This window comes from Oryzias latipes, chromosome 15, assembly GCF_002234675.1.
Source record: "Oryzias latipes chromosome 15, ASM223467v1".
In the NCBI taxonomy this organism is placed as follows: Eukaryota; Metazoa; Chordata; class Actinopteri; order Beloniformes; family Adrianichthyidae; genus Oryzias; species Oryzias latipes.
Genome location: NC_019873.2, coordinates 12,101,683 through 12,114,777, shown reverse-complemented (window position 1 = coordinate 12,114,777; position 13,095 = coordinate 12,101,683). Strand labels below are relative to the sequence as shown.

The 13,095-nt window shown below is 42.0% G+C and overlaps 1 protein-coding gene across 7 annotated transcripts in view; it reads left to right on the top strand.

Moving 5' to 3' along the window:
- ehbp1 (EH domain binding protein 1) overlaps positions 1–13,095 on the top strand; it is a 147,046-nt gene that overhangs the window by 40,151 nt on the left and 93,800 nt on the right. For 5 of the 7 annotated variants that reach the window (XM_023963397.1, XM_023963396.1, XM_023963395.1 and 2 more), the window contains exons 6-11: positions 2,098–2,279; positions 3,906–4,045; positions 5,782–5,901; positions 8,395–8,532; positions 8,929–9,175; positions 10,789–11,035. In XM_023963397.1, the coding sequence (XP_023819165.1) occupies positions 2,098–2,279; positions 3,906–4,045; positions 5,782–5,901; positions 8,395–8,532; positions 8,929–9,175; positions 10,789–11,035 (1,074 nt within the window). The remainder of the gene's footprint in view (positions 1–2,097; positions 2,280–3,905; positions 4,046–5,781; positions 5,902–8,394; positions 8,533–8,928; positions 9,176–10,788; positions 11,036–13,095) is intronic. The other 2 variants (XM_023963398.1, XM_023963401.1) reach the window with 1 other exon arrangement.

Sequence of the window (13,095 nt, the reverse complement as noted above, 5' to 3'; positions counted from 1 at the left end):
CTGGGCCAAAACTATATTCAAGAAAGCAACAGTTGGTTTTTTTTAAAAACATTTTCTCTAAAAATAACATAATCATTGATAAAAGATGACTGGGGATGCTGTGAAAATAGATTAAAACATAATTGGAGTGGGACTTCAAAGATTCAACATAAATCATTTTTATTTCTTGAAGCAGGGCCAAAACTTTTCAAACACTGTTGTTTTGTTTGCAATATAATGGTTTCTTTAAAGAAAAAAACTGAAATGCATAAGCCTACAGTTAGCGACTTTTCTGACAATATAGCAACACCTAGTCAAAATAAATAAATAAATAACAAATACTGACAAATTTAGCCATTTTATTTGGTTTGCTTGGAGACTTGGTGACTAAAATAAGAAGGTTTTCTCATTCCTCTTCTTTTGGAGGAGCAGTCACGGCTGGGGCAGCTCTATATCTTTACTGTTCAAAATTTAAATACATAATTTTTCATCTCAACTGAGATGTAGGTTATTCCAAATATTACTTGGAAAAAAAGTGTTGCTGAAACCTGCAAAATTAAGTTGTCAGTACTTTCAGAACAGATTTGACCCCTTTTAATTTAAATGTTCACGTTTTTTGTGATTTTTTTTTTTTTTTGTGACTTGATAATTGAAGGCACTTCTTGGTCAGAGTCAGTTTTTGTGATCTGTGTCTAACTTACATTTGTAATCTGTGTTTTGAGCCTGAATAGTTTTGAACCTGTTACTGAAGCTTTTCTGGCACTCTGTGGATTTGTGTTTGTGTGAATGAATGCCCCGCGGTCCTCAGTGATAAGGCTGAGATTGAGTTTTTGTCTGGGGTGCACGCATGTGTTGGTGTGTGAAGACATCAGGAAGCAGCCAACATAAAGAGCTGGTATCAGTTTATCTAGCATCCGCGCCAGCGTGTGTGTGTGTGTGTGTATATGTATATGTGCGCTGGAGCCGCTGTGGTGTGAAAGAGGGCAGCAGCTCTGCTTTGTTCGACATTGTGCGCATGAGAGGAGGAATCCTCAGGGCTCAATTCACTGCTGAGACAGAAGGTCTTTTTTTTTTAAACTGCTAAACCTCTGTGTAGGTGTGTGTGTGGCATTCATGTGTGAGAGGAAGTGAAATATTTGAGGAACGAAGATGTTTTCAGCTGCTTTTTTCCATCACTGCTTTGTTCTTGTAAATAAAACAGTGTTATTTAACCTGGATTTGCGTCTGAGGATTAAAATAGAAGAAAATAACACAAAATAGGACCTTCATATGTCAGCAATCCAACACAGTATGGTGGTAAGAAGGGCTGCCCAATATGAGGAAAGCTGCAGTGATCAAGACTGCAATAACGATTCATAAACAAACAACAAACAAATAATACATCATTTCCATTTCACAGAAATAGTTTTATTTAAATAAAAATAAATTTAAATCATTCTCCAAATGTCCCATGTCTACATAGGAGGCAGGCATCTAACATAAATGGTGAACGGCCTATACTATTGTCCTTTTCTACCTTTCTTTAAGGCTGAAAGCACTTTACAGTCACAGTCCCATTCACCCGCGCACACATTCACACTTCCTTACCAGCCTATAGCTACCAGGAGCAATGTGGGGTTCAGTGTCATTTGACTCTTTCTGTCATTTGATTGGTCAACAATGTGAAGGGGTTCATCTGATTGCTCAAATGGGTATGAAGTTTCATTTGATTTGTTAAATTCTTCAAGCTGCTTTGTTTTAGCATGTGTGTTAACATGTAAGGTAACCATTTATCACAGTTTACAGCGTTTTTGCATATGTGTATTGCACAGGCTGTGGTGAAAATAAATATTGGAATGTGCAGGCTTAGGGGTAAGGCAGTCTGATATTCACTTCAAGCATCGGGCCTCTTTATGCTAACTCACAATGGACAAAATCCATCCAATCACACTGAATTGCACATTTATGAAGTAATCAGTTCGCCTCCCTGAATCTGCTGCTGTTGTTTTTGACCAAACTGTGTTTTTGTCAAAAGCAATGAAAAACTTGCAATAATCGTTTAGGATATTTATTATTGTGGTTAGTTTAAGTTGTCTAACTAACTTCAACACTATTTGATGTCATTTTCTGCATCTGTAGGAGTCTCCGTCTGGGCGGAGGAAGGCCTTGGCCACCAGCAGCATAAACATGAAGCAGTATGCCAGTCCCATGCCCACACAGACGGACGTCAAGCTCAAGTTTAAGCCCTTGTCGAAGAAGGTGGTGTCAGCCACGCTACAGTTCTCCCTGTCCTGCATCTTCCTCCGCGAGGGCAAGGCCACGTAAGTCCTGACACCAGATTTGAGTTCTTTTGCTGCTCTAACTTCTGTCAGTTTCAGCAGCCGCAGCCTCTCTATCCCCGAGTTCAGTCGTCTCAACTCCAACTTTTATTTTGTGGACACACTCTTAAACCCTGTTTGTCCTTTTCTTATTCATCATTAGATGATAGCAGCAGCTTTAATTTAAACAACCCCCCCCGCCACACACACACACAGAGCAGAGCATAAAAGCCTTTGTTGTGGCGTGGATGGCGAGGTCGATGGCGCGTAACCCTTGTTAACCCTTCAGGGAATGATGTCGGCCGCACACAAACAAACTCCATCACACCGGTTCAAATGAGCCCAAAGGCTGGGGAGACACCAAAAATAAAGAGGGGGGGGGGACAGGGGGAGGGGGAGCAGCATGAAAGACTAAGGCAAGCATGGCAGACGTGTGCCGTTTAAGAAACGATGGAGAAAGTGATGCATCTGTATGAAGGATGAGGGTTTAAAAGAACACAGACACTCTTTGCATGTGCCCCCACCCCATTTTATCTGCTGCATAACATTACAGGACATATATTGGTTTTTACAGCCACAAACCCCCTCAGCTGACTTGATTTATTAATATAATGTATTTTGTCCCCTAACATATTTTAAACATTTAATTTAGTCAATTTATTAGTATCTTTACTTTAATATGTATAATTGTATATATTAAAGCAATATAAAAGATATGTTTTTACATCATAGCAAAACCAGAACTTTGTTAGAGAACAGAATGAGGTGTAAAGCCAAATAACGGGCAACACTGAGAAGAGCTGAGAGACCAGGAGAAAGGTAAAAGAAAAGGAGGGAAGTGTGTTGCCACAGTTTTTGTGATGATGAGCACAACCTTTTCCAAGAAAGTAAAAGGAAGGTTCAGACATACATAAGGGATTTCTTGCTAATTCAGTGAAAGCCATTTGCATTTACAGCACCAAACTAATAAGAAAACCCATGCTGCATTTTAAATTTTTTAATAGAAAGAATGAGCAGACGTGCTTTCATGTGTCTCATCAGAAAAAGGACAAATGCTTTGTCCCTAAAAAAAAAAAAAAAGATCTACATTGACTTTTAAAAAGTGTTTTTGAATAACAGGGAATAACATTTTTAAACATCTTCTCTTATTATATCACTAGAATAGTGATCTGGCAATACAATGATGTGGTGAGAATAGCAGAAGTGGGTGCCAGCTATTTTGAGTCTGAACTGGATCGGAATTACAAAAATAAAAGTTTGTCAAAATACAAAAATAATACTGAGTAAAGAATATTAATTCACTAAAAATTTGTTTAAAAAATAGGGCAATTTTCTCTTTTTTTTAAACATTTTTTATTTAGTTACAAGAATTATTTTTTCCTGTTTACATGATAACAAAATAAATACATTTTAGGATATTAAAATTTACTGTTTTTTTTCTTCTTCTTTAGCCTTTACAGCTCTGCCACAGAGTTTTTACAGTTTCTTCTCACAAACAAACAGGATTTAAGGTTACAGATGAAAATCCGGACACGATGAAAGCAGAGATCAGAGTTTGCACGCTCAGCAGATGACAGATCCCTAACAGGCCATGCCTTGCTGCTTATCATCATGGTCTGTGCATTCCAGAGACGAGGACATGCAAAGCCTGGCCAGCCTGATGAGCATGAAGCAGGCTGACATCGGGAACCTGGACGACTTTGAGGAGGAGAATGAGGAAGACGAGGAAAACCGCGTCAACCAGGAGGAAAAGGCTGCTAAGATCACAGGTATGAGTCTTTTTCAAGTTTTCCTGTCCTTGGTTCCCCCCAAAAACCGACATGGTCAGTTTCAAGAGCTTGGGAGCCTATTTTGTATAAATATGTCATTAAAAAGTAAAACGTCTGGATATTTGTGGAACAGAGGTGTCCTGTTGTAGTTTATGCAGTCCCTTCAGATGGTGGTGGTCCATGACAGCCTGGTAAGAAGGAGGCACCTATGTTTGGACTCTTTTGGAGTTCCTCCTGGAATCCCAATAAGGAATTTATTAGGAGTCTAAACTGGAAGAGGCAAAAGTGGGGTGGGGACTCATGGGCGCTTCCCTGATACTTTTCCAGCATACCCTGCTCTGTCACCTTCTGATTGGCTAGACACACCTGCTCTAGTTTAATTGGCCATGAGTGTCAGTGACACCTGGAAAAGATGGAGACACACTGGGCCTAGAGTGTGGACTAACCTTTGAGCATCGTGGAAGGGCTAAGCTTGGTTATGTTTCTAATACTAATGAATGAATGCAGTTGTGCAGAGGTGGGACTTTGCTGGAAATGACAAATGGGCGCTCAAACCTGACCTCCAGATGGGTAATAGTTAGAATTGTTATGAACAGAAGAATTTTAAGGGAGCAAAGTTGGTGTACCTCTAAAATGGACTCAAGTTATTTAAGTCCTGTGACATCCATACTCTCATTTCCCACACATAAAGTCTTGTATGAGAAAAACAGAAAAACAATGAGGGAAACCCTCTCAATTTTCAAAATAAAAGGTCACGTGTGGACATTACCTTCAATAACTGGTTTGAAAGCTTGTGTTTCAAAATAAAAGGCCAAAACTTTTGTAAAGAATGCTTTGTGTCCTGAATGTGTTTGGTGTGTCTGTGCCCTAAGTCTATAATATGATGTAGGTTTTTGTAAGACATTTATATGATGTGAAACCTATGAAATATTTTTTTTATAAAAATAAAATGCCTGAAATAATGATCTCAATCACAGCTTCATCTGGGGCATCAGCTCTGCGTCTGTTTTCATTTCCTGTGTTTCCTTCTTGCTTCTGTGAGCCATAAAAGGAACCCAGAATCTTTAAATGCATAAGCTTTGTTTTGCTGTCTTCATTCTTTTTTTTATATTCTTTGGCTTTCACACCCCTGCTCCCTGTCCTTGTTTTGGTTGGTCTGCTGTGAGCTCCTTCCATACATTCACGTTCGGTGTTCTCGGGTTTTTGGGCCCTGCTGCTTCCTGCTTTGCTTAATCCAACTTTCAAAGCGGCACCTCTTCACATTACGCTTCATGCTTTCTCCTCTTCCTCCTCCCTTTTTCTGCTCTTCATCTCATTTATATGTATATGCATTGAGCGCTTTACAGCAAAGCCTGACTTGCACACATCTGTAAATCAAAGGCTGGATGGAGCTGACAAACTTCCCCTCATCACATTCCTCTTTCAATCCTACCTACAGCACAAGCTGCTGGAGCATCACAGACGCGTGCTTAACTGATGCACAATTCCTAAATAATTTCTCTCTGGTTTTTTTAAAATTTAGTATGGAATGATTTAACCCTCTGTAGGAGTCAGTAAGTTCTTGTATTTGTGTATTTACTGAAAGAAAAGACTTTTAGAGTAAATGTATTTTTGAATTAATCCGGTTTGTTTTTTTATTGAAGTGTGTGAATATTCTGCAGAGGCTGTCTCTTTTCTTCCTCCACCGTGCTCACTGCTTCTCTTCCTCCCTTCCTGTTCGGACCTGTCATTTACAGAGATAGTAAACCAGTTGAATGCCCTGAGCTGCTTTCATGGGGATGATGATGGTGATGATGATGAAGGTGTTCACAAGCAAACGTGCAAAGCAAAAGCTAAGCCTGCTGCTTCCACCCAAGGTCTTCTTTTCTGACTTTCTTTTACCCACTTTAGTTTCCTGACTTTTGTTTCATTGACTTGTGAACATCCTGTGACCTCTCCATCCCCATTCATGGTGGTTGTTTTCTTTATTTGGTGATACTTATACATAGGGGGACGTTTCCTCCCCTATGTCCCCCTTTGACCCCTCCAGACATTGATTTTGTGTTTGTGCTCCAGCTGCTGTACTTTTGTTGTACTTGGTGTTGACATACAGGTTGATGTTTTACATTTGTTCATGAACCCCCACCCTTTTTTTTGTGTTAACTGCAACTGGAAGTGAACTGAACTCCAAATAATCTAGTTTCTTCTGAAAAGCCACTTCTCAACACTAAACAATCAGAAATTGACTAGCTATGAGTTACCCACTGTTGTTGACACTTCCCCCAGGACCCAGGCTAACCTAAATACCTTGTTGGCATTCTTGGGCATTCCAGTATCCACCCCAGGGATTAGCAAATTAAACAATTATTGCTGTCTGTCTCAGCATTATAAATTTGGTAGGAAAGAGAGTTGAGTCCTAAGACAAATATTTTATTCTACCGCTCTCTCTTTTTCCCCCTCCTCCAATGATATTGAGCTGTGGGCAGCAGATATGAGCTTCCTTCATAGTCCTTCAGAAATTGTCTTAGAAGTTTACCCCTTTAGGGGACAGTTGGAGTGAAGCTGTTATTTCTCCATGGCTGCAACACCATGAAGGAAGCAACAGTCCTCTGTGTCGGACGGTTTAGGCCAGGGGTTCTCAAAGTTTTTGTAGCGGAGGGCCAAATTAGGAGCTCGACATTAGATTGGGGGCCGATTTTGGTGAAAAAAGTGAATAAACAGATAAAGTTGTTTTTGTAACTATAATGATTAAGTGTCATTTGTACAATTACCCAGGCACTCCAGATGTTTTTCCAGTTGCAGTCAGAGGTTTCTGCCCAGATCTTCTACTCGTCTAGTAATTGTATCATTTGATAGACTTATTTCTTCAAACTTTTTCTTTTGCTCTGGACAAACAATGTCAGCTGCTTTCAGGATTCATTCTTTTTACAAACTCCTCGTCACTTAAGGGCTTTCTACGCCGGGCCATTTCCAAAGCCACAACGTAGCTAGCTTCAGTCACAGCTTCACTGGATTTAGCCGTTTTTGTAAACATCTGGTGTGCAGCATAGCCTCGTTGTAGTTATTGGAGCTTATTGTTGCGCTCCTCTTTGTCTACGTTTTTTTGATTTGTTTTTGATTTATATTGAATTCTTTGGGCATAGCATTTACTTGCTTGCAAACAAGAAACAGAACTTTATCCAGACCACGAGGTACGACAAAGTAAGCATTTGTCCACTTAGCTTGAAAGCGCCTTTTCTCCTCGCCAACAGAAAACTTTTCCTCAAAGGAACCAGCTCTGGCTCTCTTTTATTGAGGGCCATTAAAAAACTTCCCGCGGGCCGCCATTGGCCCCTGGGCCGCACTTTGAGAACCCCTGGTTTAGACTGTCCGTTAATTTCTGATAACGCACACTTTGCCTGGCATTATTCCTTACTTATACTTTAAACAACCCACGTCTGCATAGGAGGTATCTAACAAAAAAGGGCTCCATTTGATTGGTCAACAATGTGAAAAGGGCCATCCGATTTGTCAAATGCATAAAAGTGCTTTAATGTCTTTATTAACTACTCCATGCTACCATTAGATTGTTTTATCATTTGGGTAGACATTTAATGTTTTCATTGCAATTTACATCATATTTTGCGATATGTGTATCACACAGCCTGATATCGCGATGATGATCAATTTTTAAAAGAGGCGCCTTCTTAGTGAGGTGTTGCAGCCATGTCCATGTCATGCCTCCAATCTAAGCGCCAGTTCAGCACAATGTTGAAGGTTTGCAGATTTTTTATTTCCATGAATGACCGTAAAACACCAATCATATGCTTGGAAGAGAGGCATGAAGAAAACACCAGCTCATAAAGACTCGGCTTGTCAGCCACTCATGAGCCCAAACAATAAGGTAAACATTGAAGTAAGGCCAGAGCATGTGACAAAAGTCACGACCTGAAATAGGCTATGAAGTCATAAACATGCAAAGAGGAAGAGAGTTGCTCCTCCCACTAGTAGCTAGCATGTGATCACCCTCATGAACTCCTTACTATTCTTTTTTTGCTTCGACTCTCAGCAGAAACATTCAGTCTTTTCAGACTCACCCGCACCCTGGCAGCGTGTGATTCAGTTTGAAGAAGATAAAGTGGATAGGTTTTATACAGCCACCATCTCCATAGCAACTCCATACTCCCACAGTAACACACAAATTTTCCCAGAATGCCTAGGTTGCAGAGTTTTTGGGTAGCCAGGAACACAGAGGGGTTTATTTAGACATTTGCACTCACGGTTCACTCCAAGTGCAGGTTTTTGTGAACGTCTTGTCATCCAGTTTTTAAGAATTAAACCCTCCCTCAACATTGATTTAAACCCTTTTTTCTGGGACTGTTTGGAAACAGAACTGATCAACAAGCTAAACTTCTTGGAGGACGAGGATCGCGAAAGCGCTCCTGCCATGAGCAGCAATCCCTTTGATGAAACTGACGATGACCTACAGACCAACCATCTCAACCCGTTTGGTGATCCTGACGAGGAAGGTATGTGCAACAAGAATGTTGTCTTTGTTTTCTAATGGTTTTAATATCGTCAGACAGACATGTTCTTCATTTTCTGTTGTTCATAGGTTGTGCTAAATTGATGAAGTTTGAATGTGTTTGAAGGAGCAGAATATATGGTAACATACATATCTGTATGTGTTAAAAAAAGACCCATCTAGTATCAGTAGAAGCTAAAAGAAAAGCACACAGACGGCAGAGGAGTTGAGTTGGCAGTTAAGTAACACTCAGCGACTTCCAGACACTGCCGTCACATTTATTTCCTTTTCGCTCTGCTGTCTGCAGTGGCTTTATTCTTAAAGCTTTGACAGCTCGCAGTATCAGGTTCAGTAAGTGCATGTTGTTGATGAAGTCTGTACTCCTGCCTGCATCCATTAGAGCCCCCCGCTCAGCAGAGGCCTGCCGAGGATTCTTTACATGAACACAGCTCTGCAAATCCCTTCAATGAGCTGGATGAACCCGAAACGTCTTCGGGAAACCCGTTCGAAGAGCCCGACCTGGACGCAGAGCTCCAGCCAGACCCAGAACCCCCCAAGCCCAAGCCAAGAAAGGGGGTGCGGCCTGTTGACATGAGCAAGTACCTGTATGCTGACACGTCCCACACCGAGGAGGACGAGCTTGACGAGTAAGACACCACTTATTAGATCTTTTGTTTTTGCTTTTTATATTTCAGGGAACTTGGGGTTTGCTATTAGTGACCATGTGCCCCCCCCCACACACACACCCTAGAGCCTGCCTATAGCAGCAACACCACCACCCAGCCTCAAGCCCCCAAGCAGGCAAAGTGACGAGGCAGCTCTTTCAACAGGAACAAGGCCTCTGTTGTTTCCCTGCATTCTTCATCCGTGTCCCCGTCCTTCTTTAGTCTTGCCCCCCCTCCCACCTGTCAACATGTTGGCCCTTACTTTCCCTCTTTGTGATTTTCCTTACCCTCCCTTCCTAAGAGTCTTTTATTTAGTTTATTCCATTCTTCCTTATGCTGCTGTTTTTCAGTGCTTCTTTACTGAAAACTTTATTTTGGGGTGAAGATCAATTTATAAAAATGCAGACGCTGACAGCAGAGGTTAACATTGATCTGGAAAGGTTCAGGACTTTAGACGGGTCCTCCTGCTGTCAGTCAGGTGTTGCTGAAGCTGCGGAGAACTTCTCATACTGGAGCAGAGCTCTCCGACAGAGATCTGTCCGCTTTGTTTTCTCATCTTTCTGTAAAACACTTAGCTGCCCTCTCAGCCAGGACTCCTTCAGAATAAGAGTGTTTTGTCCACAGCTGTTTCAAATTTAGAGCCTCTCTTCAGATTTGTTTTCTTCTTTTACAGCACTTTCTGTTTTCTTCATTTCAAAGTTAGTGTGCCAGTTCTTCTGTTACACAAACATCCTCCTTAAGACTGTAAATGGGTTAAATTAGTTATAAAGTGGTATAAAACACGTTTTCATCTTAAACAAAACTATAACCGATTAGATATCAGTGTGTTGAACAATTGCTTCCAGCTTGCATGTGTGTTTTTGTGTTTGTGTGTGTTTTCCTGTCTCTGTGTGCTCAGTGTCCTCAGACTCCTTCCCGTCTGTCAGTAGTCTTCCTTGGGTAGTGATGATATGAGGTCACATAGCCCTGACCTCGGTGCACCTGCATCCTTACCTCCAGTGTGTGCTTTTCATTGTGTTGCTCTAAACCTTTGTTTCCGTTTTTCTGTTCAATTAATCAGTGTTTGTTAAAAAAAAAAAAGAAAGTAATCATTGTGAAAGGAGATTTCATCAGTTTTCCTCCTTTTGTTCTGGACCAATGAACCCAAAAGTCTTGACTTTAGGGAGTTGATATTCAGTTTTAAACCTTAGTTCTGTTAAACGCTAAAAGGAAAGAGACGCTGCTGGAAAAAGTTGATTTCTTTTATAACAATCAGTCAAATCAGTATGTGAGCCAGGGTGTCCAAGATGCTTCCCAGTATTGACACGTCACACCGAAGAGAGAACCATCTTCTTCACTTGTGATCTTTAAGAGATGAGTTTTAATAAAAAGTTTTGTGAGTTTTAATGCAGAACTCAGCATTTTTTATGGAAATTCCACTTAAAAAAATGTATTTAATCACACTTCAAGAATCACCTCAGAAAACAAAAACAAAATTAAGTCCTTAATTTGTTGAATAATAACAAATCTGTTCTGATCTGTTGAGGAATTGCTATTTCCTGTTTGAAGAATAAAGTTCCCAATATCTGTTGGAAAAAAAAATGCTTCTCTTCTAGATCCAATCCATTTTACGAGCCAAAGACATCAGACCCAGCAGGACCTGCTGCTGCCGGCCCTTCCCATAATGTGGACAGCAGCCATAAGAGAATGGCCCCGGCGCCCCCCAGCACCACCACTGGTCCCAGCTCAAGTTCAACACCGGTTAAACCCAGCTGTGGCCCAGACAAGGAGAGAACTCAGCCGACCAGGCCGAGCCCTGTGGCAGCAGTGATGGGGAGGGAGCTGGCCTCCTCCTCCCCCAAGGTAAGCAAAGAAGAATCCTTCAAATATCAGCTCTTCAAAGTGTTTTTACCTTTACAAGGTTTAGATTTAGTTGTCCTGCTGTTATTTAATCTGTTCATCGGCTGTAGACTACTTTTAGGCATGGCTATTTTTTGTAGCGTATTCAGTTCTACTACCATTTTTGTTTTATGTCTATGTCAGGCAAAATGAAGTGAGCAGTGTTTGGTACTGCACCATTTATTCAGTCTTTAGTTGGCTTCTAGGAGTGCCGCTTCTGACAGCAAACCAAACCAGATAAAAGTGTCAAATTTAGCAGAGTTTGCTGCTCATTGGGACTTTTGTTGAGGGGTGGATACGGGCTATCTGTAGGTAAAAAATGGGCCAAGCTGTATGGGTCATGCAGGTGGCCCACGCGGAATTTTAAGATCACAGTCCTCTCGTTTGAGCCTATGGAGAGAAAATGTTCATATACATTTTCTTTTATGGGCCTACTGCGGCAACAGGATTTAGCCAACACCTAAACAACACGTAAGGGTAAAGTAAGGGGAAGTACGTGAAATGCAGGCGTGCTGCACAGATTTTTCATTTTACCACCCACCCCCAAAATCTGTGTGCAGCGCAAGGGGCCTGTTACTGCTGTTCTTCTGAATGTGTGCGCTCCTTGTGCGACTGTTGCGTACTCGATGTTTGCAGTTTAACTGTTAGGATGGAGGAAATTAGACAATCAGAGTGTAGTTTGTGTACTCAAGCGTCCTACGGCAGCATTTGCATGCAGTCAGTAAGGAGCCAGTTCGCACACCTTACTAACAGCTACAATGCAGCGTCAGGACACTGTACGACAGTATCACCCGAACGTCATAAGTGCGTGGATCTTTACATTATCATTACAAAGATGTCACGATCCACGTTCCACACACATGACAATTGTGCGTTCCATTTTCATGATGTCCCTTAAGGTGGCCGCACGAGCCTAAAGCCACGACACACCTATGCCCCCTCTAAGAGGCTCTACCTGTCTACGACACTACACTGGCCCAAACAACCCAAAAACCCACATATGACTAAGGGATACGTGTGTAGGACTGTTCTAATGTGCCCTAGACTTCCTGAGAAGAAACGGTGCTTTGAAGCTTGTTTGCTTAGAAGTCAGTTGAATTTGGGCCTTTGCTGTTTGGCGCCCACATCGAGAAGAGCATATAGGATTTAGTTTCTGCTCAGCAGCTCATTAGACTAAAAAGTTTAGTTTGGGGGAGGGCTTCTCAGTATTTTTAGTATTTCAAATCAGGTAAGTTCTTTATGGGTCTAATTAAACGGCTGATGGTCACACACACTCATGGCAGGAGTCAGACCATTGATGGGGAATGATTGGCTGGGGGGGTGGAGGTTAAAACTGTTTGGCTGGGTGGGTGTGGGAGCTCATTGAACCTGTGTGGGGCTTAAACACAGGAGGCTTAACTACAGCAGAGTGATCACAAGGAGTTGTTGACCCCCTATGTACACACACACACATGTACGCACAGTACAGTCATTTCCACACAGCGCCCCCCCCCCCCCCCCCCCCCCCCCATGAAGCTGACTGTTTTAGTGATGCTGGCCGTCCATGTAATTATGGCGCAGTGCCTTTATCGGCCGGCTGCAGTTGCCTGTAACCGTGGGTGACGGGGCCGTTACTACTTTAATTACCCCGAGCCAGTGGCCTGTGGTGGGCCAAACTTAACCAAGAGGTACCCCTGACTCTGGAGCTGGGAGGGAGAGAAAAACGGAGGAGTGTGAAGAAAGAAGTGAAAGTGAAAGGTGGAGGACGACAAACCAGCAGGAAGACTGGAGAGAAGAGGGGAGCTGCAGAGACAGATATGATGTTTGCAGCGACCAGGGAGGGGCCTGCAGCGTTTGTTTATACATACAGCAGATTTGTCATTCTTATTCGGGCCGTGCGCAGTGACACACAAACACCGCAGACGACATACGGACTGTGCGATGACCTTTGAATGTATGAAGTCAGGGCGGATTAAGAGGAGACATTCCCACTATGAGAGGCCTAGACCAAGCAGCACATGGCAGACGTGCACAGCCTCTTAATG